Raw genomic sequence first — 26,327 nt, 5'->3', positions numbered from 1 at the left:
TGCTTTTGAACGTCCAAATCCAGCGAATCTCGCAGCACCATGCGTATCAGACCAATGCCTGCATTTGGCTTTCGTTACTGTGCGGGCCCAGTGCACTCAAGTGCAAAAATACAGGGGGCAGTATTTCAGTGCTTTAGAGACCTGTGCCGGAGCGCGTACTGGTAGCTTTTGCTGGTGCTCCTGACGAGCATTCATCTGACCACGAGGCGCAATCAGAATCAAGGAGTTAGTGCTGGTAGCCTTTGCTAGAGCCCATATTAAACTGAGGTAGGTAGTAGTGAAAAGCCCTCCCTGCTCAGAAAAAAAGTTAGCTGGGTTATTGCCCGAAGAAAACGTGAGAGAAAAAAATTAGAGGATGATCTATTGTTTTATCCTTGGGGAATGCGTCAGCACCACCCTCGGGAAACGACAAACACGTCCACCTTTGGGAAACGCTAACGCTGACGCCTTCAATTTTCTGCTTCGGCTTTTCCTTTTGGCTTTCTTTCTTGCGTCCTCTATTTTCTTGCCGTTGTTACGGGGTTCAGTGTTAGCGTTTACCAAAGCGCTAACACTGTGTGGAATTTTCCAAGACTTATGCTAACGTTTTTCCTAAAGCCGCGGTCACGCTGTTCATACATCATACAAAAAGAAAGTCTGCAAACACGATCCACCGCAATATCCGTGGATCGAATGTCGCATGCCGTGTTTCTCCTTGAACTCACATGCTATGCGACATTCGAAGCACGAATCTTGCGGTGATTCGTGTTCGAATCCGTTTGCAGACTGTTTTTTCTATGATGATGCAGTAGTGCAGTGTGACCTTGGCTTAAGGATCCACCAACGGATATTGCTTTAATTATTTTGCCGCCTACTTAGACCAGCGCTAGTACTTGGTTCACACTCCATTTTGTAGCACAAACCGAGGCATACGCGCTCCGCACATTCGCGAGTTCAGACTCACCTCAGCATCCGCGCGTGCATTGGCTTCTGCCACGTGACGTTGCCCCCCTTTCGCCTTTATCCTTCACTACTCTCCTCTTCTTTACGCGGCGCGCTTCCCTTTCCACTGCTTTGTCCACAGACGGACGCCGTCAGCTTTTCTTTGCCAAGTACTAATGCTAGCCCATTAAAAATGACAGCTATATTTCGGTCTATCAAACGAGCTGTGCATCATTCATACCCTTAACTATATGCAAGGGAAAGTCGTGATCTACGTTTCTCCTTCCAGTGTTGAGTCATGACACAGCGGAATTGAATTGAATACAAATACTCCCACGCCCCTACACTTTTATAGTAGCGTATGTAATTCATTCTGTCGACAAAACTGTAGAAAGCCGTGGGTGGAAGTTGATAGAGACACTTAATCCTTGAAAAAGATCTATTAGCCCCGTGCGCGACCGAAAGCGTCGCTGTGATCGGCCTTCCACGATTGGCCGAACGCTGACTATGACGTAGGAAAGGGGATTTATCATCGACGGAAATAGGAAGAATGAAAGAACTTTAATTTTGACGGTGTTGGCAGTGTTCCTTTGAGAGCGCAATGATTTCAAGCTTCCACCATGCTACTTACAAACACCATCGAACTTATTGTTTGCAAGGTAATGACGTCACAAGGGGGAACCCTAGGAGGGCGCCACCAAAACATCTCGCCGCTAATAGGTATACATACACCTTTTTCTTCTTTTTTTGTAAGCGTATTGTTACCGGGATTGCGCACACGCCGGCTTCACGTGACGTACCTCTGGTTCAAAATCTCGCCGGACACCATGTTGTTTATGAGCATTTGACCTGTGGCTTTCTATGCGCGGAGACAGTGTCTTCCCGGTCACTCTTTTTTGCGTCTAGATCAAATGCGTCAACGGAGAAGTCGGTGACAGAAAGAAGCATCGTCTGGTATTCAATATTTTAAATCAAATCAAATATTACGAACATTAAAAAGCACGAAAGACAAGGACAAGGCCCACTAGGCCAACAAATCCTTTTGCTACAAATCAGATATTTTATTCAGAAAACCGACGAGTAGTACAGTTGTCTGAGGGCGAGGGGGGACGGCGTCACAAAAGGCATAGGCATGCCTGACAAGGCAACAGCCTCCCCACCCTTCACCTACCGGTCTCCCCGGTTGTACCATTAGAAAATCCAGACAAAAAGTAATGTTCAACAAAGAAAGGAAGCTCACAGGAACGAGACAGCTAACATGGAAAAATGCATATTAAAAAATACGATGCCTGTCTTTATATCGAGCTAAGATATAACATGTATGGAGTTAAAATATAAGGAGTTAAGATAACACTCCTGTTTTTTTATGTGGTTAAGATGAGCCGGTGCTCATGAAGTCGGCTGGTCGACGACCAAAATTAGCCCAGCAGATGCTGCGGGGAGTCTCCGAGAAGTTCTGCCGTCGAAGGAGTCACTCTTGCTGCCTGTGCGTTTCGCCAAGGCACAAACAAAATGTCATTAACCAATTCTCTGCACGTTAACTCGCTCCTTACATACTATCACAAGGGCAGTTTTCTCTTCTAGTGAATTTTTTCGCATACTGTGGCATTTAATTTTTTTTAGCAAACAATCAATTTCAAGCACATTCATTCAACAATGTCTTTTTTTTTCTTTTCTTCTAAATCGAAATTATAAATTTCATTTTTAAGTGAGACCTTCACGGCGACGTCCTCAGATCTTCTCCATCTTCAACCATGTTCCCCCATCAGGGAATGCCAGAATCGCTGGTGCAACGTACTTGATGGTGCTCTGAAAGTGAGGCCAATGAATACTGCGTTATAAAAACAGAAAACCTACCTATAGACCCTGATAACTTAAAGCCGGTGTCACGCTGCTCACACATAGTACAAACTTTGGGGTGTGCGCTGCAGAAGTTATTAGAGATTTATCCGCAGATACGCCTCAAGCATATATTCGAAAGACGTTTGCTTCAGGTATATATTCACCTGGACGGATTTTCCGGGTAAACAAGCGCACGAGGTGCTCAGGTCACTTTGCACGAGTCACCTTGCCGCAGATCACACAGTCGTTGGGATCCAAAGAAGGCGAGAAGCGCATGATGGACAAATCACCAATATTTGTGGAGGCTTGGAAAGGGGATATGGGCTGCATTTCATGAGCACCGTCTCCAGCGCGCGCTCCATACTTTCTACCGTGCTTTGGCTGCGCGTTTGGGCTCGAGGTGCACGAGTCGGCGAAGCGCTGTCGAAGCTCGAAGTACACGAGCTCGCGCTAAAGGCGGGAACAACTGAAGCTCCTCCCTGCCGTTTTCACCTCGTCAGTGACTGCAGTGGGTCTATGACTCAGGGGGGACAACGATAAGACGATGAGTCAATGCGACTTGCCTTTTCTGGTTGGTCACTGAGGTGCAACTTGAACTTGGCCACGGTCTTGGCCATAATCAGTGGGAGCTCTGTCTCGGCTAACCGGGACCCTGGGCAGCTCCGAGGTCCGATGCCGAAAGGGATGTATGCCATTGGCACAATCGTTGGCTTGTTTTCCGGGCTAAACCTGGTAACAAAAAAAAGATACACGGTGTTTACGTGAAAGCACCGCTGTTAGTCAAATCAAGAAATGGCATCGTCATGAAAATAAAACCAGATAAATGTACGTGGTTGCTCTGGCTTGAAGGGAAAGTGGCCTAAGCAAATACTTTGCTACGAAGAGTACTGGATACCAACTACAGGTTTTCCAGCTCAGAATAATCCGAATAACAGTTTTATTTTTTTTTTAATTTGAGTGTCCCTGAACTTAATCAAGCTGTTCACCAATTTAATCCGAGTGAACAAATATGTAATCCATCCGCCAACCAATCGAATTCAAGTTGTCACCAGTTTAACCCAAATGCCATTCAGTTTAGTGCAGAAGTCACTTAATCTAATTAATCTTTTATTTATGAATTAAAAGAAGGCATATTTATCCTTTGCAACATTCTAGAGCTCTGAATTGCTTTCATTTCATTTATTTGCCCTCAGGGCATAAAGCATTACAGAGTGGGAGTGAGGGAACAATGAGTCGCTAGTAAAAAAAGCTCACGTGGGAAAATTGATAAAAATCATGATTAACAAAATCAAGTAAACATATTAATCAACGCCTTTTTAAAAAGAACACTGTCTACAATTGAAACAATGGGGGCCGGAAGGTGGTTTCATTCATGGGATGTAGATGGCACAAAAGAATGGTAAAATGCATTGCAATTTTAATGAGGGATGCCAACTTTATGTTGATAATCGACTGGTGATGAAACATAGAAAGAACGTTCAAAAAGTGAAAGCCGTTTACAACTCCCTGTAACGCCGAATTGGAGCGCAGCTCTTGAGGAGGAGGAGGGAAGGGTACTGAGGGGAGGGTATATTCCTCCTCCTCCCTCGTGATCATGCCTGCTAGTCCTCCTCCCCTCCTCCTCCACCCCCTCCCTCTCCTTCACCGCCTAAAACAACAAATTAAGCATTACGTGACTACCCCCTCCCCTCCCCCCCCAGATCACGTGACCCCGGGGGGTGACTCCCCTCCCCCCGCCGGTCACGCGACGCCCCGCCCAAGGTCATGTGACCCCCTCCCCCCGAGGTCACGTGACCCCCCGGACCTCTGCCCTCCTCCTCCTCCCCCTCCTGCTCCTCGCCCCCCCAAGGTCATGTGACCCCCTCCCTCCGAGGTCACGTGACCCCCCCGCACCATACTAGACAATGAGGGGAGGAGGAGGAGGAGGAGGAGGGGGAAGAGGAGGAGGGGAGGAGGAGGAGGGGAGGGGCGCAATTACGCCGACGCTGACGGCGACGCCGACGCCAACGGCGACGCCGACGCCGACGCCGCTCAGGCTGGAAACGGGCCCCTAACCCCCCATTCACACTGGAAGCGGATCCGCGTTCGCGAAGCGGTTGCGAAAGCGGTTGTATAAAGATCCAGTGCAATTGCACGCGCATTTGATGTCATCGTGTGCGCGTGCAATTGTACTGAATCCTTATACAACCGCGTTCGCAACCGCTTTGCGAACGCGGATCCGCTTCCAGTGTGAATGAGCCCTAAGAGCTGCGCTCTAAAATACTTTCTCGCAGTGTAACATTAGTGTAATAAATGTTGTGAAATAGGCTTAACCGAGCAATTTTTCTCCGTACTGAGAGATGTGGAAGTGAAAGGTTAGCCTTCATTAAATATATACTTGCGGTTCGATGATAGTTAGAGCAAATGAAACGTACTGACCTGTTTTGTATGGCTTCAAGTGATGCAATTAGTGAAGATTGACCAGGGTCCCAAATAGATGATGCGTACTCTAGCTTTGATCGTACGAGTGTTTTGTACAGTATCACCTTTACTGATTGGGGTGCCAATGAGGAGTTTCTCTTCAAGTATCCCAGCATGCGATTTGCATATTTAGTTACGTTATCTATGTGATGTTTCCATGTTAGGTCAGACGTGATATGTACATCAAGGTACTTAAACTCCGAGGCCGACTGTAATGTAATTCCTTTAATATAATAATCTTCAGGTACTGCTGTACATCTGGATATGCGCATAGATTTACATTTAGTTGCGTGTAATTGCATTGACCATGATTCGCACCAAAGTGACACTGCATTAATATCATTTTGTAACTGTCTTGATTCAAGGTTATTGGTTACTCCGCTGTATAGGACGCAGTCATCAGCGAATAGTGAAATATTGGATGAAATATTAGATGGTAAGTCATTGATATAGATCAAAAATAGCAAAGGTCCTAAGACTGAACCCTGCGGTGCTCCTGAAGTGACAGAAACTAAAGTGGAACCAGAGTCATTGATGGTAACCAATTGTTTGCGATTAGTCAAGAAAGAATGTATCCAGGTGAGAACTTAAGAGTCGATATTTAGTTTACTGAGTTTTAACAGAAGTAGTTTGTGAGACACTTCATCAAACGCTTTTGAAAAATCTAAGAAAATGCAATCTATACTTGACCTTCGGTCAAGTATAGAATGAAAGTCATGTGTGAACGATGGAAGCTGCGTTTCGCATGAGAATAATTTCCGAAAACCATTTTGAAATGGACAAAAGAAGCAGTGTGATTCTAAGAAATCTACTAAATTGGAATAAATTATATGCTCCAGAATTTTGCATGGGACACTGGTCAATGATATAGGGCGAAAGTTTAGAGGACTATGTTTATCCCCTCACTTGTGAACAGTAACCACCCTGGCGACCTTCCAATCATCAGCTAAAACACCGAACTGTAGGGATTGAGCAAATATAGCAGAGATCAAAATTGACGTATACAACTTCGTGTTTTTTAGGAACTTTGTATTGATATCGTCGATTCCTGCTGACGATGAAAGTTAAAGGGAATCAATTATTTTAACAATGCCCTCAGGATCAACTGCTAGCGGATACATTGGCAGGTAGTCACATGATATGCAATCAGGAGCTTGAAAGAACCGAGAAACAACTTACAAACACATCATTGAGAATATTAGCGGAATCCACACTAGCAATGAGACTACTATCATCGGCCTTCAATGACACTGAAGTTTTACTGTTTCCTTTTTGTGACATTCCAAAACTGTTTGGGATTATTTGTTAATATGGACGGTAATGTGCAGTGAAAAAAAATATATTTTTGGCTTCATCTACAGCAGTTTTGTATGAATCAGCATCAGTGTAATAAGCGACCCATCGTCGACCAGTCAAATCTTTTTTACGCCGCACGAAATAAACACTTTTTCTTGTTACGCAATCTATTGAGCGCTCTATTAAACTATGGCGCGTCTGAATTCGAATATACCTTTCTCAGAGGGATATAGAAATTTAAAAGCCGATCAAGTTCCATCTTGAATAAGTTCCAATTATCATTAACAGAACGCTCATGAAAGCAGGGTAAAAAAGTTTATATAAAAGTGTACATTAACTGCCTCAAAGTTAGCTTTACCGTAGTCTCGTAAACGTTTGAAGGTATTTGGTACAGCCGCCGACGGCATTTTTATATCAAAATATAATAGGCAATGATCACTTAGACCCGGTAAATGTAATATGGACGAGACTAACTTCGGGCATGTCGTTAGGATAAGGTCTAGTTTATTTGCTGATTTGCTGGTAGTGCGGGTAGGTTTGGTTACCAATTGCGAAAGACTCTAATCAGAACATAAATCTACAAAAGTATTGCTTTCCAAAGAAAATGGCTGAGCAACTTGTTTTTCTCAATTATCTTCTGATCAAGGTAACGTCGTGTTCTCGAATTTTCGCGCATTGTCCCATTCAAAAGCGTCACATTCTCACGGAGTTTGAGCTTTCTGCGATGCATAGTATATTTACCAGCGTCAAAAAACACGATTCTACTTTCTCAGAAACTATCCTGTACTTCAAAGAATGTCTGGGACAAGGTGGCGTCTTCGACCCGTTGATGTGAGGGAGCATGACCAAATAAGGGTGGCTATAAAACGCCTGCACATAGAAAGCTCAAACCTTCACCGTATGTGCGTTTAGGAGCATTTATTCAATCTTTCAATAATTTTTCAATTTTAAAAGTAAGCCGATGTTTATTCAATTTTAGGGTACCTTATAAGATGACAGAATCATCGCCAATATTAGCCTTGCCATCCGTACCATCAAACTGAATTCCATATGCATAATTTAAAGTTTAACAACTCTTCAAAATGCGTCAAAATATTCACAGCATTCAGTCGTGAACATTCCGTACTATTGCCTAAGAAAGCTCTTTAAGGTCGCGAAAAAAGTGAAAGCCGTTTACAACTCCCTGTAACGCCGAATTAGAGCGCAGCTCTTGAGGAGGAGGAGGGAAGGGTACTGGGGGGGGGGTCAAGTGACCTTGGGTGGGGGTCACGTGATGATGACGATGCCGATGACGTCATCAGTAACGATGACGATGCAGATACCGATGACGTCATCAGTGACGTCACTGATGACGTCATCAGTGATGATGACAATGACGATGCGGATGCCGGTGACGTCATCAGTGATGATGACGATGACGATGCGGATGTCGGTGACGTCATCAGTGACGTCACTGATGACGTCATCAGCGATGATGACGATGACGATGCGGATGCCGGTGACATCATCAGTGATGATGACGATGACGATGCGGATGCCGGTGACGTCATCAGTGACGTCACTGATGACGTCATCAGTGATGATGACAATGACGATGCGGATGCCGGTGACGTCATCAGTGATGATGACGATGCGGATGCCGGTGACGTCATCAGTGACGTCACTGATGACGTCATCAGTGATGATGACGCTGACGATGCGGATGCCGGTGACGTCATCAGTGACGTCACTGATGACGTCATCGGGGGTCACGTGACTTGGGGAGCCTCGTGACTTCGGGTGTCACGTGACCCTGGGGGAGGGGTCACGTGACCTTGGGGTGACCTTGGGGAGTCACGTGACCTTGGGGAGTCACGTGACCTTGCGTGTCACGTGACCTTGGGGTCACGTGATCCTTGGGGAGGGGTCACGTGACCTTGGAATGACCTTGGGGTCACGTGACCTTGGGATGACCTTGGGGGTCAGGTGACCTTGGGATGACCTTGGTTACGCCGCTCAAGCCGGGAACGGGCCCCTAAGAGCTGCGCTCTAAAAGTAGGCACGCCAGGTAGGGCTGGGCAATTGATCGATTAACCTTCCGATTAATAGATTAAGGCTTTAATCGCGATCAAACTTTTTAACCGGTTAATCGTTTTTTTAATCGGTACTCAAAAAGAAGTCAACTGGACGCACGGGTGGCTCTATCCTGGACGACCTGCCCGAACTAGGGGTGACTCATGCCCCCCCCCCCCCCCCCCCCCCTTAAAGAAAACGCTGCGTGGCGTGCATCCGGTCGTTCTGACCTGAGCGGTTTTCTGTTCCCAGCCAGGTGCTATGAGAAAGGTTCAATTCTCGCGCTCGCGAAGCGTCACGTGTTCGAGGATATAGATTACAGTTCTACCGAGGCCAGAAGAACAAGCCGGGCCCGCAACTGATCCTTTTACGACCGCGAAACTTCGCGTGTTGAGGATCTATTACGCATCCTGCCCAGGCAAGACAAGCAAGCAGAAAAACAAGCTGGGAAGCTAACAACGCCATGGTTACTATTTCCAGTATTCGGCCCGTAAAAATGAACGAGTTCACGAGTATGAAAAACAATCTCGCTCAAAAGTTCGGGTTTAAAATGAATTCCAGCAGTGAAGTTTTTAACTCGAAGGAAGTCCACTGCATCATCTGCAAAAAGCCATTTTCGTACAGTGGAAGCGTACGACTTCAGTATCCCCTACGAGCGAAACACTCATGTACGCCGCTGCAGCAAGGACCATCCTCCAAAACTCAGACAACAATCAACGCGTTGTCGTCGAGGCCCCTTTCTCTGAAAAAAGAAGAAAGCATCGCCCAAGCCCTGCCTTCTTGTCTTCCTGTGGGAGAATGTGGACAACTTCTTTGTCTTCGGAGCTGGAGCAAAAATATGTGAGTCTTTGAATCGTTGAACTATATGTATCCTCAATTCTAAATGTCTTTTGCGGAGTGTAACAGAGACTAAAATAAGCCTTCAAAGGCAAGACGAGTTGTTGCATTCTTTTTTAATATATTATTTATAGAATTGAACGCAACCGATTAATCGATTAATTAATCGATTAAAGGGTGGCGATTAATCGGGTTAAAATTTTTAATCGACGCCCAGCCCTAATGCCAGGCGAATGCAGTGAGAAGTCACTCATGACTTGCAGAAGACTTAGGGCTCTCAAATGGTTTTAACAAATAAGCAGAAGTCATTGTTGATTCGAGGATATACACTGAACAAATCGAGTGACTCCTGAATCAAAATGAATGGCGTTGGGACTAAATTAGTGACAATTTGGATTAAATTTGATGGTGTTTGGATTAAACTGATTATCGCTTTTATAAAATTGGTGTACAGCTGGATTAAATTAAGGACATTTGGTGTACAGCTGGGTTAATTTAAGGGACACTCAAATTTTTAAAGAGATATGAAAGATGGCATTTGGATTATTATGAGCGGGAAAACCTGCAGAGCTCGTATCCGGGCTCCTACCCGGTATCCGGACGGAACAATTAGAGACGCCAGAACGATAGATGCCGCCAGCTTTTCCGACGAAATCCTGCCGCGTATGAAACCCTTTTGTTTCGTAGGTGCGCCCAATATTGCCAATAATTAAACACATTGGGGTTCGAGAAGTGTGACTACATAGTATCCTTCCCGAATGCAAAAGCTCTAATATATTCTGGTTAATAATGAATGAATGGATGAATTGCGGCTGTTTCCTTTAGATCGGGAGGTGGCTTGCGCCCCCTATCTAAATAGCATATACAGTTACTCTAGCTAAACAGTCTTTGCGTGCGCCATCTCTCGGCGTGGCCTCCGGAGCGAAAACTTGTCACCTTTAGACCTGCAGTGTCTGGTTTCAAAACAAAGTGAAGTAATTGAAACAGTGTAACGATTACCGCTTACAAGCTGTTCATTTAATGGACGTCCGCTTGCTTTGCTCGTAGGCTTCCAACTCTCGCGAGCACTCCGTGTTCTTCTCTTCGTTGTCTTCTATTCCGCGACATCAGCTTCGCTACATTATCCCCCTCCCGTCTTCTGGAATTTTATCCAAGTTTAACGAAGTCCTTCATACAACGACAGTTGATCACGGTGAACCACGAGAGCCCGGGATCGATCGTTTTGACGTATGCGATAGACCACGTCACTGAGCCGTTTCACGATTGTAAAAGGTCCTTGCCAGTGACGCTGCAGCTTTGGGGACAGTCCTCGTTTCCGAACCGGGTTATACAACCATACCCTGTCGCCTGGTGAAAAAGGGCGTGATGTGACGTGTGCGTCATACTGGCTCTTCATGCGAGCGAGGCCGCTTGACAGCCGTTGTCGAGCAAATGCGTGCATTCGCTCGAGATTTGTTCTCAGTTTGCTCACGAAAAACACAGGGTCTGTGGCCGGTTCTGATGCTCGTGGGATGGTTAGTTCACAGGGCATACGAAGGTCATGGCCGAGCAGCATCATCGCTGGCGTGTAACCGGTGACCTCGTGAGCTGCTGTGCGGTATGCGTACAAAAATAGGTGCACGATGGTGTCCCAGTCATCTTGACGATCATTTAAAATATCGACAGATGTTGTAAGATGGTTCGGTTCATTCTTTCTACCAAGCCGTTTGACTGCGGGTGGAAAGGTGTGGTCCTCGTTTTGGCGATGTTGAATATCTTGCAAACTTCTTTAAATACGTGAGATTCAAAGCTCCTGCCTTGATCCGAGTGAATGCTCAGGCTGACGCCCTGGTGATCCAATTCCTCACCAGGGCGTCAGCGATTTCAGGGGCAGTCTGGTTTGGAATTGGAATAACCTCCGCCCACTTTGTAAAGTAGTCAACAATGACTAGCAAAAACCTGTTGTTAGATTTAGATCGGGGAAGTGGGCCTAGCACGTCAATGCCAACGCGCTCAAAAGGCGCCCCCGTCACATGCTCTTGAAGCGGTGCTCGCTGTTTGGCGTGAGGTCCTTTACGGGAGGCGCACATGTCGCACTGTCGACACCACTGCTTCACGTCACTGTGGCACTGCAGCCAGTAGAAACGTAGGCGAATCTTTTTTATCGTGCGATTCACGCCGAAGTGTCCTCCTTCTGGACTGCTGTGCAGTTGTTGAAATGCGTGGGAGCAGAGTGTGTGTGGCAGAACCAGTTGCCAGACGACGGAGCCACCCGCAGCGGACTCCCAGCGTCGATAGAGAACGTTGTCGCGAAGGTACAAAGAGTCCCATTGCACCAAGTAGCCCTTAAGGGTAGGAGATAAGTTGGATACCTCCTTGCCTTGAGGTCGTCTATTCTTCGTTTTCCATTGTATGAGCAGGCCGATGTCTGGATCGTCAAGTTGAGCTGTCCGAAGACTTTCCGGTGTCCACATTTCGTTGCCACAAGGAATTGTTTTGAGTGAGATGCAGCTGCGTTTTTCAATGCTTGTGCACTGCTTGCACGACTTCTCACCACATGGTCGACGCGAAAGGCCGTCGGCATTGGTGTGGAGTGAGCCGGGGCGATGCTGTATGTCGAAGTTGTATTGGTTAAGGCGTTCCAGCCATCGGGCGACCTGTCCATCAGGGGTTTTAAAACTCAACATCCAAGTCAATGATGCGTGGTCGGTTCGGATAATGAATTTCCGTCCCAGAAGATAATGATGGAAATGGGTTATGGCCTTGATGATGGCCAAAAGTTCGCGTCGGGTGGTGCAGTAGTTGCGTTCTGGCTTCGTAAAAACCTTACTATAATACGCAATGACTCGCTCATGTCCATCTTGTTCTTGCGATAGTACAGCACCGGCTGCCGAGGCGCTAGCGTCGGTGTCAAGGATGAATGGTGTTGTGTCTTTCGGGAAGGCAAGAGTTGGTGATGTGAGGGTCGTTTTGAGTGTATCGAAGGCCAGTTGGCATTCTGGGGACCACACAAACGGAGCTTTCTTTTCTGTCAGGATGTACAAGGACTTGGTGATGTGGGCGAAACTAGGGACGAATCTTCGGTAGTAGGATGCCAGCCCAATGAAGCTTTGAACGTCAGCGGTGGATCTTGGGGTTGGCCACTCGGCAATAGCAGAGAGTTTCCGAGGATCTGTGGAAACTCCGTCCGTCGAAATGATGTGCCCGAGGTACTCAACCTGCTTTGTGCACAGCGAACATTTCTTTGGAGTAAGCTTTAGGTTTGCCTTTCGAAGTCGTGCAAGCACAAGCTCGAGATTCGCCAGGTGATCGGAAAATGTCTTGCCCAATACCACAATGTCGTCGAGGTATACAAGACAAACTCTGCCTATGAGACCATGCAGCACAGATTCCATTAGTCTCTGGAATGTAGCCGGGGCTTTGCAGAGCCCGAATGGCATCACTCGGAATTGAAATGAGCCATGACCTGTAGTGAAGGCAGTCTTTTCTCGGTCATCCGGGTGCACGGGTACCTGCCAATATCCACTCTTAAGGTCAAGCGTAGAAAACCACTCGCTGCCTGCGAGAGCGTCCAAGATATCGTCAGTTCGAGGCAAAGGAAAGGAGTCCTTTTTGGTGACATCATTAAGTCGTCGATAATCCACGCAAAAACGTGCTGACCCGTCCTTTTTCTTCACCAGTGTGACTGGTGAAGACCAAGGGGAACACGCGGGTTCAATCACGCCCTGCTGTAGCATGGTCTTTATCATGTCTTTAACAGATGACTGCAGTGCAAGGGGAACTCGTCGAGGAGACTGTCGTACAGGGGTAGCCTGTCCCGTCACGATGTGGTGTGTTGCTGCTGATGACAAGCCCATATCACTGTCTCCCGTGCTGAAAAGCTTTGTAAATCTTTTAAGTAGCTGTTGAAGCTTACCCGCGCAGGTTTTATCAAGGCCAACAGTCGCGCCCTCGTAGAGAGGTAACACGTGTGGGTAGAGCTTGGTTGGTAATACGTGGGGACACGGACACGGGAACTCGGGATTTATTGGGAGTCCACTGTCGCAAAGAACCGTCACTGTGGCAGCACCCAGGGGAAACGAGTCAGTTCCCAAGTGCAGCAATCCGGCATTGAAGTCAAGCACGCGTTTGTGTGCTTTGAGAAAATCAACGCCAAGAATGTACTGCTCCTCGACAGCCGCGACGACAACGGGCAAAGCAGCTTGAAGGCTTCCCACGGTGAAAGGCACGGTAGTGTAGCCGAGTACAGCTACCGTCTCCCCTGTTGCGGTCTGTAGAGCATAGCCACCGGAGTTTGCTGGGACAACTCGGTTTGCTTTCACCAGAACTTCTGGCCGGATTACAGACGTAGTTGCGCCGGTATCGACAAGTGCACGCACTGGTACCCCGTCTACTTCGCCTTGGAGGTAGATGGAAGTCAAAGATGAAGCCAAGACGCGAGTTGACGTAATTCTTCTTGGAGCCATTGTCGTTGAGGTCCGGCTACCAGAGCCAAGGTCATGGTTTCGGCACTGCGACCGCGTGTGACCTTGCTGGTGGCAATTCCAGCAAATTGGAGCTGGAGGTGTTGGCGTCTTTATAGCTGGAGTTTGCGGTTGCATGAAGGACTCTACACGCGTGGATCGAGATGCCTGTCGGGCAGCCTGTACCTCCAAGGCACAAGTGTGTGCTACCCGCAGAGTCTTAGGGCGTGCGAGGCGAACCACATCCTTTACCTCAACAGATGAGATGGCGTCGATAAATGCCATGGTAGCGACAGCCTCCACCGTGTCCTCTGGGCAGCCTGGGAACGCAGGACGTGCGAGGCGTTCAATGTCATCCGCGAGGTCGGAGATGGTCTCCAGCGCAGACTGACGACGGTTGCGAAGCTGTGCATGATGAAGGAACCGAAGCGGCCCTTCCCCAAAGCGCTCGTCCAATGCCGCGACCAAAGCCTGGTAGGATTGACGTTTTTCAGGTGCCAAATGATGCAGTAGGGTCAACGCTGGTCCGGCGAGATGGGCGGCCAAGGCTTGAGCCTTTTTGGGCCTCTGACCTATGGTTCGCGTCAGCGATGAGGTTGAATTGCGATATGTAGGAGGGCCAAGGAGCGGTACCGTTGTATGTGGATGGTTTCAGTCGCAGGCTCTGGTGTCCCAAGGGGGTTTGGGCTGGAGCGTCAACGACACGGGGCTCCATGGGGTCAGGCAATCGGTCCTCTAGACGCTGGAGGCGTTCGGTGAGAGATTCTGTCAATTCCCGAAAGGAAGAGGTTGCGCTTTGCAGAAGCTGACTCTCCCGCCGTGCGTAGGAGGCTTCGGCATGCTGGAGGTGGTTGGTTATAAGGGCTACGAGTTGGGAAGCTGGTGGGTCCGAGGCGGCCAGATTTCCGGCGCTGACACTTGCGGTGTGTTCACCTTGGAAAGTGGATTCCATGTTTCGGGGAAAACGTTGGCCGGAACGGAGCTTTACTTCTGACACCAAATGTAACGATTACCGCTTACAAGCTGTTCATTTAATGGACGTCCGCTTGCTTTGCTCGTAGGCTTCCAACTCTCGCGAGCACTCCGTGTTCTTCTCTTCGTTGTCTTCTATTCCGCGACATCAGCTTCGCTACACAGAGCTGGTAAATAGACAGCTTCGCCACATAAAAAGTAATACACCTTTTCTTTTTTCTTTTTTTTTTTTAAGACCGAGCGATTTCTTTTTAAATGTTGTTGAATCACCTTGCGATCATGTCTCGGTGCGCGCCCATAGGCGTGCGCTGATTTACAGATTTTTTAAACGTCGTCCAGAGAGCATCTTAAGTACTCGTAGAACGGGGGTATAAGACAAATCGACCGTATGATCGGTCATAAACATTGTGCTTGAAAGGCAAATATCGTCATTTCTGGCCGATTTCGAACCGAACCAGAACCAAAGTCCAAAATTCAAAACCTAAAATATAAACTTTATTTCTTCGTTCAACAAGAATCAAATCAAAGCGTTATGATTTGTTTTTGTTCCAGAGAAAAATTTAAAAATACCTTTTCCTGTTTTTGGTTTAAGTAAAACTTTTGGGCATATTCTTCGCGAAAGTACGTCGCGAAAAGTACAGTCTCCGGCAATATGAAAGACCCACTGGGAGCGCGTGGCCGAGGCGGTGGCTGGCGGGGGCGCTGAGAGCGCTCCGGGCAATTCCATTCTGCTTCGAGGGGAGGACGCTCACTCAGGGCTCAGCACAAACTGATAAGCGCGTTTCGCTTTAGCTGAGCCCGAGTGAGCGTCCTTTCCTCGAAGCAGAATGGAATTGCCCGGAGCGCTCGCAGCGCCCCCGCCAGCCACCGCCTCGGCCACGCGCTCCCAGTGGGTCTTTCATATTGCCGGAGACTGTACGTGTATATATTCAAACTTTTATGTTTTTAGGTAACGTCGTTATCCTTGGGAGCTCAACTAAATGGCCGTAAACCGAATGGTATTTTAGAATCTTCTCACACGATTTAGTAAATCCAAAACTTCTTCTGTTGATGAGCATTTATGCGTCCGCTCAGATTTAGGGAGATCATGATGTTAATTTTGTCCTGCTTTTAGAACATATATGGGGGCTTCGTCAAGAATTAAAAGATAATAATATTCACCAACCAGATCATCGTTTAAAGATGAGCTTACACAAGAGGAAACGACGCCTACCAGAACTTCCCGCATTCACACACAAGTAGCTATATAAATGTTTACAATCCTGGTCAGCGTCGAAAGATTTCTCTCTCCACTAAAATTCACATTTTCGGCTAAGTCTCTAAGACATAAGCAAAAAACAGCTATAATGTTCTTATTATAATGTAATTAAATGGAAATGTACGAGCGAGCTGGACAAGAATTACGAAAATAATCCATGGGGAAAGGGAACAAAAGGGACGAAGGAAAAACACAAATCTCCAAACACAGCTAGGTGACTAATGCGCGACCGAAAAAAGGTTAAAAATTTTTAAGGTTATGGTTATAGTGCAATTATAATCGCTCCACCGGAAATGAAGAGGTCCCGGGTTCGATACCCGGACGAGACGGATTTTTTTTGGTCGCGCACCAATCACCTAGCTGTTTGAAGAATGGTGTTTGTCCTTTGTCCCTCCTGTTTCCCTTCTCCAGGGATTATTTTCGTCCTTCTTGTCCAGCTCGCTTGCACCTTTGCCCCCATTTAATTGCATTATAATCATAAACTTAAAATGCAAGCCTTTCACCCTTGTTGGTGTTAGACTGGTGGCAGTTGATAAAACCTGTTTGCTCTACTGACGTCGAACCACTGGTTAGCTAGTTGATAGAGTGCTCCATTGGATATGGAGAGGTCTCGGGTTTGATAACCGGACCAGGCAGACTTTTTCGGTCGCGCACCAGTCACCTCGCTGTGCTTGGAGATTTGTTTTTGTCATTTGTTCCTCTTCTCCAGGGATTTTTTTTTTTCGTTTTGTTTTTTGTTCCTTACAAACAGCTTTCAACGTCACCCTATTAATATTTAAAATTTTAATAAAACTGTATTATTTTACAACTGTTCTCTTTTTTTTTATCAACATGCATATACGAAAATATTCAAACCAATATATTCCTTGTTTCTTTTTTTTTCCCTTTCTTTTTTTCTTTTAGGGGCGTTGGATTTCAAGAATTTTTTTTTTTCTGAACCGGAACGGAAAATTGCTACAAGAAAAACAGTATTTCGGTTTGACACCCTGATTTCTGGGCATCCGATGGGCAGTATGCAAAGTAGCAGTTCCCCTAGCGGTTCAGGTGCACCCTGGTAGCAGAAGACTTGTCAACGGATAGTTTCGGCTTCGGTTTCGCCGGGTTGTGCATCCGTCGTCTGCCATCGTCTCCGCACCGCTATTGTTCACGTCGTCATGGATTGCTCCCCACTTACGCGCGATGCCATGTGTACCCTTTTTCTTCTCGTCGCTACATATCAGAAACAGCGAATAACGAAACAATTACGATGCTTCTGACACTGGGAGTGAGCGAAAACGCCGCAACGAAGTTCTCTCTCGCTTGTCTTGTTATTCGCATCCCACGTAAATGTGGGCCAGACTTGTGAAGTGATCCGTTACTAGTAACGGATCACTTGTAATCCATTACTTTTTCAAGTAATTTTGTTATTGCCACGTTACTTTTTTTCGGAAGTAATTTGTAATGTAAATGCTTTACAAAATATTGGTAACGGATTACTTTAATTACTCGTAACTTTTTTTTTATATGAGCATAATACAGTAACTGGTACAATTGGAGCAAAACATTTAGCAGCATAAAGAGAGCAAGTTCAACAAATAGAAAACATCGAAAATGGTAGAATAGCCGAAAAGTAAACACGACTTTTTGTACGACCGGTCACTAGAACCTCTAGAAAAACGGGCAAGGCATGTACAAATGTACGAAAGACAAAGATCCAGTGAGACAACGCCGAGTAGGCCCTCAGTCGCCTACCATCGTGTTTTCTTCTTCCGAGCAGGAGAAAGCTCTTCGTGTTTATTTGTTTTTGGCTTTTACACCATTTCACCCTTTCCAACTTCTTCAACGTCTCCCGCCACCCGCACAGACATCAAACGCTGGTCCGTACCCCCTCGATTCGCGGGTTCACAACTCGAGTAACAGATGGTGGAGCCTCGCGCGAGGGTGTCGAATTCCCCTTTTCTTTGATGTGCACGACTGTGTTCTAGCACGCTCTTGAGGCACGACTGAAAAGCGCCCAGCGAGAGGCTAAGAGCATCGTCTTCAGTGGTACCGACGATACTTCTTTTGGTTTACTTGACTGGGCATGGTAGCCGGGTCCACTCCTCACATTACAGTCAACTGCCAACAAGGGGGGGCGGGGGGGGGGGGTATTTATGTCATCTATGAGGTGTTGACAAAGAGAGGGAGAGAGATAACGCGTAAAAGTGGTGTGATACTTCATTGTTTTGTGGGACCGATGGCCACCGCTTCTCCCTCTCTCCATGGCCTCCCCTCCCCTGTCTTCCGCGGATATTGGTATGAAAGTGAGAACCGATGAGCACCCGTAGCCGCCACTTTTTCTCTGACTGGTCGAGTTTTCGGTCATGGAGTGTCCGCGTCGCCTCCATGGCCATCTCTTAATGAGTTGTTTAAAATTCAGGGCGTTAAGGAGAACGGAGACCTAGAATTTCAGTGCATACTTTGCTTGCAAAACAAAAACACATTGTCATCAGTAAAAACACCAAACTCTAATCTACGGAAGCACATGAAGGTAAGCCGGGACAACTGCATTCTGCATTGGCTAAACCGTGTAGCGTTAGAACCGAGTTTTTCTTTTCTTGTAAATAACTAGGCGAAACACCAGAATCAAAAGGGGAGCTTTCGAAGATCGCTTCTTTAGCTCCGAATCTCGCAGCGGAGGTAGACGCTGGTACTAAGCATGCGAACCGCTAGCTTTGTCTGCACAATTCCAGGGAACATTTCTGGAGGCCGCAAGGTAGCGGGATGGCGGGTGTGGTTGCTGCTTTCGGTGCCTCGTCAACTCACAGATTAACGGAGTGCACCTACCCTCTTTCTCTTAAATGCAATGCGTTTTTTTTTTAGAAAGACTACCACAATACGGGCGTACGAGAAATAAAAAGTAGTGTTGCAGAACAATTTTAAAAAATATATTAAAATTGTTTTTATTGTTTTCTGGATAAATGTACGAAAAAAGTAACGTGAAAGTAATTTGTAACGTAATGAGTAAAGTAATCCGTTACTTTTCAGCAAAAATAATTTGTAACGGTAATCCATTACATTTGAGCCCGTTAATTTGTAATTGTAATCCATTACATTTTTTAAGTAACGAGCACAAGCCTGCTGTGGACCAATCCACGACGACGTGAGCAATTGCGGTGCGAAGACGACAGCAGACGACAGGTACACAACCCGGCGAAACCGAAACTATTCGTTGATAGTCTTCTGCTCTCAGGTTGCACTTGAACCTTTAGGGGAGCTGCTAATTCGCATATGGTCCATTGTGTTGTTTCTATAGACCTTTCCAGCGGCGGTCTCAATCGAAGCGATTTTCAACGCCCGTCCCTTGTTTTTGAGAGTGTGCGTCAGTGATGTCCAACTGCGCTGGGCTGTCGGTTTTTCGTCAATCGACTGTGGCAGCCTGCGTAGACGCAGTTCCAGACGCTGTTGGCGAATAAATTGCTGGGTTTTATTGTTTCCTTTTCATGGCAAATTGAATTTACCGAGGCCTTTAAGGAAACATTGTATTAATCGGGGCCAAGATTTGTATTATAAACGTCTAAAGCAATAACCATGATGGCAGCATGTTGGCCCTTTACCTGTCAGGATTGAACTTCTCGGGGTCGACCCAATATCTTGGATCGTGGTGCATTAGTCGAGCGGGAACTTGAATGTTCGTGCCCTTTGGAATACGAAGGCCATTGAATTCGAAGTCCTTCTGGCACCTTCTGCTGACGAACCTGCGTGTCATAATTATTCGGTAGGATCAAAGCTCACGTTGCATTTGTTCACCACTGTTTCATCTAATCAGAAAGCGCCCGTCGATTGCATATAAAACAGAAAGAAATTACTAATAATGTACTTAGACAAGATTTGGTGACGTAGTAAAACGCTCGAAGTTTCAGTCTTAATCATGCGTTAGTATTAGTGCCCACAGGACAAAGAAAACCTGACGGCGTCCGCTCGTGGGCAAAACAGTGGAAAGGGGAGCAAACCGTGCAGAGAGAGGGAGAGTAGTGAAGGACAAAGGGGTAGGGAAGAGGTGTCACGGGGCAGAAGCCAATGCGCGCGCAGATGCTGGGTCGAGTCTAACCTTGCAGGTGTGCGGAGTGCGTATGCCTTGGTTTGTGCTCTAAAGTAGAGTGCGAACCAAGTACTGGAGCTGGTCCCAGTACGCCGTCCAACTAGAGCGACAGACAAAAACAAACGACAGCGACAAGCCTCAAACCAGTCTTTCGCGATTTCGGAGGCTTTCCAGAATAAGAGAGGCTCTGCTAAGACTCGAGCATCATGCACGCGCGGGTATCTTTGGTAGGCTTGCAATCGCTCGTGCTTACTTCACGAGCACCGAACGACTAAACGCCTGCCAAAGGTACCATCGCGAGCATGCTGCATAGGTTTGAGGCTTGTCGCTGTCTTTTGTTTCTCTCTGTCGCTCTAGTGGGACACGGGCATTAGCATGACCCTCGGGAAATGCCACACACGACCTCTTTTGGGAAACGCTAACACTGGCTCGTAAAGCCGGGTTCACACTGCTCACACACCATACAAAAGACAGTTTGCAAAGACGAGTCACCACGACATCCGTGGTTCGAATTCCGCGTGCCAAGTCGAATCCCTGAACTTATTGATATGCGGCATTCGAAGGGCGGATCTCGCGGTTACTCGCGTTCGAATCTGCATGCAGACAGTCTTTTGTATAATGCATAAGCAGGGTTACCCCGTCATAAAAAAGCCAAAAAGAGGCAGCAAAAAAATATAAGAAGCAAAAGAGAAAGCCAAAACAGAAAAGTAATGGGCTCAGCATTAATGTTTCCCAAAGGAGAACAAGGGTGGCGTTCCCAAGGGTCATTCTCACGTATTCCCCTAAGAATCCACCAATGAACCTTTCTTTAATTGTTTTCTATCGCTCCTTCTAATCAGAATCTCCCTTATGCACCCGATAAAACGGGCGTAGTATTTGCGTCTCAATACTGTATTTCCTTGTATTTTGGGACCATACCGCATGCCCCATTTTATTATGTGTCGAATAGCCTTCGACTGTACACTTCAATAAACATTCGTCTTCATTTTACAATTGCTTATTACTATCTCAATACTTCGTAATATAAAATATGATAGAACGCTTAGGTAAAACAAAAATCTTGTTTTGAACAAGGCCACAGTACCCTGGCAAGGGGGGATAGAATCTTAAGGATTCCTCAATGACTTGGTTCAGGTACTTCAAGCTGAAGATGTTGTCATAGTTTATATTTCCCTGCAACAGAGATCAAAAAGAAACTAATTATTTGTTAGGAATAAAGTAGAATGCTCTTAAAAATGTGTACTTGATAACTAAGACATCAGATTGGGGTTGAGACTGTATCGTGCTGCGCGTAATATAACGCAAAATTGTATAATTAAGTCAAATATTTTCCAAAGCTGACCGATCAAAAACTTTTTTTCTCCTAGGCTGCAGCTGCTTTATTCGATGATGGAATTAAAAAATGGCAAATTCAAACGAAAATTTGGAATCTCCTCTTTTCCAGGAGCACCTAACTTTTCAAAATAGTCCCCCTCTGCAGCGATGGACTTCCTCTACCGCTGCACTACTCTCCGCATGCTGTGGTGGATGATTGAGGTCAGTTGCTGACAAAACCAAAGGCACATTGCATCGGTAACCTCGTCGTCGCACGCAAACCGTGCACTCCTTAAATGTACCTTTATTTGCAAAAAAAAAAACAATGGCGCGAAGTTTGGGTTGTAAGGTAAACATCTTGGAACCCCAGCTCCTCCACCGCGGTTTTCGTCTCGTTAATCAGTGCTTAAAGTCAACGGGATCTCGGGGGACCCCAGACAACCCCCAGAGATATCTACGTTGGACCTAAGACCCCTTTGGGGAGTAGATCAAACCATCGCCTCCCGAGCGGCGAAGTTGAAAACTAAACCGATGGTTACAACTTGAATTGTTTATGCGTGTTTCTGACGTACAGTTCAACACTGTCAGCTGACCGCTATGTCAGCATTTGGATGCATGTGCATGTCATTAGTTTAAAGGCAAGCTGCTTGTCAAATTATGACCCACTAACCAACCCCCCCCCCCCCCCCCCTCCCCATCTCCGACCTGAACGCCAGGTTACTACAACAGAGTCCCCCACCCACCGGGGGGTCTCTGTTTTTTGTGTTTTTTTTTTTTTTTTTTTTAACAGTCTGGTTGAGACAGTAGTGTCAAAACATTAATTTTACGCGAAAAACAAAATTTTTTAGAGGAATATTGTAGGCAGGAGCCGCGATTTAGTCGGTAGTCGCCTCCTTTAAACTTTTTTCTCTCTCGGCATTTCGGGCGCGTGGAAGAGAGGGGGATCAGCTTCGCCTTCACGTTGAGGTGGAAGGTGCGAATGACCATCTCGTTGAGCGAATGGCCGTTCCGTGACGTCATGGACTTTGCGCGCAAAGTTTCAAATCTTTCGCCGTCAATACGGCTCCAAAAATGTTTTTTTCGCGTAAAATTTATTTTTTGACACACGTGTCCCTCCAATATGCTTAAAAAAAAAAAAAAAGCTTTTTTTTTTTTTTTTTAGGGGCCTTTTAAGCACTGGGCCTAACCTTCTTGCAAGCAAATCCCAAACATACCACTCTTCGCGAAGCACAATGAGAATTGCGACGCACCATGTGACTTTAGAGCAAGAAGAATGCGATAGGTGCCAGAGCAGGTTAAATCGAAGATTCCTGTGTTCAGATTGTCTTTAAAACGCTGAAAATTTTATGCCATTGCATAGCGTTCAGGGACTTACATCTTTCTGCAGAAGAAGTTTCACTTCCGCCCTCACTTTGTCTTGGACGTCCTGATGTTTTGCCAAAAGGTATGCGGTGAATGAGAGTGCCGAAGTGACCGCCTCAAGTCTGAAACAAACGTTTTGTTGAACGGTGAGTTCGCTGGCAACACTCAAGCTAAAGTGATTCGGCGACAAGGAAGGAAATATAAATTGGCAGCGACCTTTACCTTCAAAGAGGTATAATGCATGAAATGCAGTATTTAGAAAGTTATAATTCCAATTTGTTCAGACGACTATATACAGTATTTTATAGTATAGGTCATGTGGTATCAATACATAAATATATATATATCGGGTGACGCAACTCACCAGGCTCGATCTAAAATAGACCTTAAAAATCTAGGCCTGAAAGTAGCAACGTAAACTTTTCGTAAAATATGTATTTCACAGGTCGTTTTTTTTTTTTTTTTTTTGTTTCTAGAATTACAAAGCGTAGCTCTCTTTCTGTGAAAAAATAGGGCCACGAAATTGGACAGGGTTTATATCAGGCGGCGACGCAGGCGACCAAGTCCAGTAGCGGGGTGTGTTTGGCGTTCGTATTGATAGATGGCGTCGGGAGCAGCGTCCGAAGGTGCAGCCGACCAGCGAAAGAAAGCAGACGACACGCAGACGAAATCAGTTGGCAGCAAAAGCGCCGCCGTTATGCAGATGCGTTGCTTTTTTTTTTTTTACTTGAGATTTTGCTTTTATTGTCCACATTTACTTTTTAACCAAAGGTACATTTCAGAAAGATTATGTTCATTTTAATAAGCCACGGTGGTCGCAACCCGTCGCGATAAAAGGTAGCGTCACCTATCAATACGAACGCCAAACACACCCCGCTACTGGACTTGGTCCTCGGCGTCGCCGCCCGCCCTAGACCCTGGCAAGTTTTTTGGCCAAATTTTTTACAGAAAGAGAGAGCTACGCTTTCTAATTTTACATGAAAAAACCGACCCGTGAAATACAGCTTTCACGAAAAGTTCTGATTGCTACGTGCAGGCGTCGATTTTTACGGTCCGTTTTATATCGAGCCTGGTGACTTGGGTTACTCGATATTTATATATATAGGGTGTCCCAAGTCACCATACTCGATTTAAAATGGATCGTAAAAATCAACACCTCAACGTATACCAATCTGAACTTTTCGTCACGGGTGTATTTCGCGGGTTGTTTTTTTCTTGCAAAATTACAAAACGTAGCTCTCTTTGTGTAATAGGCCCAAGAAACTTGCCAGGCTCATGGTGGACGGCGATGCACTGTTTACATTGCTACGTGCAGGCGTCGATTTTGACGGTCCATTTTAGATCGAGCCTGGTGACTTGGGACACCCTATATATGCGCGATACTTACTAATTAGTTGGCTCATTAACTAAAATGATTATTCAACTTTTTATTTGATGAAAATAGACATATGGTTTCAATTAGAAACTTGTTGAGTGACACGTCGCGTCATGTGGCGTCAATTTTCCCGCTAAGTTTAGCGGAAAAGCTAGATTGGTGTATAGGTAACATGACCTCAGGTCACGTGACATCAATTTTCCAGAAAAATTTAGTGGCAAACTGAATCGGTGTATAGGTCATCTGATGGCGGCGGTGTGCTTGACGCGTTGGCGGGGCAAACAGCCGTTCACCAATTTTGGCCAACGGTTACATATGTCCCTCAGCTTGACAGGTAGTTTCGTAACCCACTCTGTCAACAACATTGCGAGGCACGACGAAAATAATCCCTGGAGAAGGGGAACAAGAGGGACAGAGACAAACACAATTCTCCAGGGGTTATTTCTGTCATTCTTGTCCAGCTCGCTTGCACCTTTGCATGTAATTGCATTATAAAAAAGTTTAAAAAAATGTTGCGAGGCACTTTTTTTAGATAAGAATTTATTTTGTTTAACTGAGTTTGACAGTCTAGGAAACGTCACGTATTTAACTTGCCTTAATGTTGGTTGTTTGAAAAACAACTTCGAAGAAAGTCTTGAGGAGATTCTGCTGATGTCGTACATTATTGCAGCCTGGCGCAGGAGAAATTTTATCCTGGTAAGTTGCTTCAACAGACACATCAGAGCCGCTGTTTTAATGCCTTGAGTAGTGCTTCACCAAGTGATTTATAGGCTTCGAAGGTTCTTTTTCTCGCAAAGATTAACCGGTCTAAAAACGCATTTAGTTGGCTGCAGCTATCTAGACAAACAGTGTACTACGGTAAACGCTCATTAGGGGTCGTATCCTCTCATCTTGTCAGTTATTGAGATGTTCTGGAAAATCATTTCGTGTTTTTATCTTACCCTGCGATGAGGAAGAGTTCGGCATTGGCTACTGTTGCAAACGGTGAGATCCTCAGTCCCCTAGGTGACTTGTCCGCTGTAAAGATTTGCAGTCTCAATCCGTTGCAACGAGACATTTCGCAAGTGTAAATTGTCATTTGTATTCTGAGTCATCAGGCTCAGCGATTCAGCATAAGATAATGCTATAAATTAATAAATTGGTCACCAAGAACTCGGTCTTTCAGGGTTTTGTGCCAGGTCATCATCACTTGACAATTTGTTTTAATTTTTTTGTAACTTTATTTTAGTGTCCATTCTTGTGACTTGAACTGTACTAAACTGTGCCAAAAAAGTAAAGTATGATATATTTTTTTATAGTTCTGTGGCGTTGTAATAATACATTTATTTGACGATGCCGCAAAAAAGCGTCTGCTCTAAATGATTCCGCAGGACCGAACACAAAACACAAAGAATTGCCGAAGCTAAACGAGTAGCTTCTTAATATTACATGCATATCACAGACAATATGCGTATTACTCAGAAGTGCTGCACAGAGCTATCGTTGAACAGAGGTAAAACATCGATACACCTGATGAGTTGGAACCTAAAGAGTATTGCTTGACCTAAACAAGTCAACGTAGCAGACTTGGCCCGTGGAGTCAACTGTTAACATTATTAAAATATTTTTGGAATTTACTTACCTTTGCCAGTGAAATGAATCGTGCTATTAAGCTTCGTCTCTTCTCCGTGTTTTTCTTCGGCATTAAACAACAGCTGAAGCAAATCTTCATTCCCCCTCTGTAGAAATGGGCAATGTTCTGAATAATGCATTTGTTTAAGGCGTGTTAAATTTAGGTTGACTTAACTGAGACCTCTGAAAATTTACCTTAGGCGTTCCTACCTGTTCAGCATTTCTAGTGCGTAATAAAGTTTGTGCTTGGAACCACTCATCTCGTGTTTTGTTGTTCTTGTTATTATGCATTGAGATGCACCTAATTCTTAATTATAAACAAGGTGCATTTTAATTTATTTAGACAAACATCGACCACTTATCGGTTATATAACCTATATTTAGGGTTCCGTTTTATTTTTCTTTCCTCGGTAAATGCCGATAAACTCTGAAAAATAACCCCCGAATTGGGTTGATTGAATTCGGGGAAAAAAACTTAAAATGATGCTCTTTTTGAATAAGAAAAATAGAAAAGCATCATGGGGA

The 26,327-nt window shown here is 45.6% G+C and overlaps 1 protein-coding gene across 1 annotated transcript; it reads right to left on the bottom strand.

The window, feature by feature from the left end:
• Positions 1 to 2,652: 2,652 nt before the first annotated feature.
• On the bottom strand, positions 2,653 to 25,248 carry LOC115322766 (cytochrome P450 3A19). Its single transcript, XM_029983126.4, has 6 exons — positions 25,133 to 25,248; positions 22,830 to 22,938; positions 21,225 to 21,313; positions 19,656 to 19,796; positions 3,327 to 3,492; positions 2,653 to 2,730 (listed from the first exon to the last, which is right to left on the bottom strand). The coding sequence occupies exons 1-6, from the start codon at positions 25,246 to 25,248 to the stop codon at positions 2,653 to 2,655; spliced, it is 699 nt and encodes a 232-aa protein (XP_029838986.4).
• Positions 25,249 to 26,327: the final 1,079 nt, after the last annotated feature.

This window comes from Ixodes scapularis, unplaced genomic scaffold (assembly GCF_016920785.2).
Source record: "Ixodes scapularis isolate PalLabHiFi unplaced genomic scaffold, ASM1692078v2 PGA_scaffold2__306_contigs__length_199485367, whole genome shotgun sequence".
NCBI classification, from domain to species: Eukaryota; Metazoa; Arthropoda; class Arachnida; order Ixodida; family Ixodidae; genus Ixodes; species Ixodes scapularis.
Note: the sequence above shows the minus strand (reverse complement) of the source record. Positions and strands in the feature narration are given on the sequence as shown.

Bases quoted from the DNA above. Each gene is read 5' to 3' on its own strand.
- LOC115322766 (XM_029983126.4), bottom strand. From the start codon at position 25,248: ATGTCTCGTTGCAACGGATTGAGACTGCAAATCTTTACAGCGGACAAG. The intron at 22,939-25,132 runs GTAAGATAAAAA...CGTTTGTTTCAG, and splicing joins GAACTCTTCCTCATCGCAGG to ACTTGAGGCGGTCACTTCGG. The intron at 19,797-21,224 runs GTACTGTGGCCT...TATGACACGCAG, and splicing joins TTCTATCCCCCCTTGCCAGG to GTTCGTCAGCAGAAGGTGCC.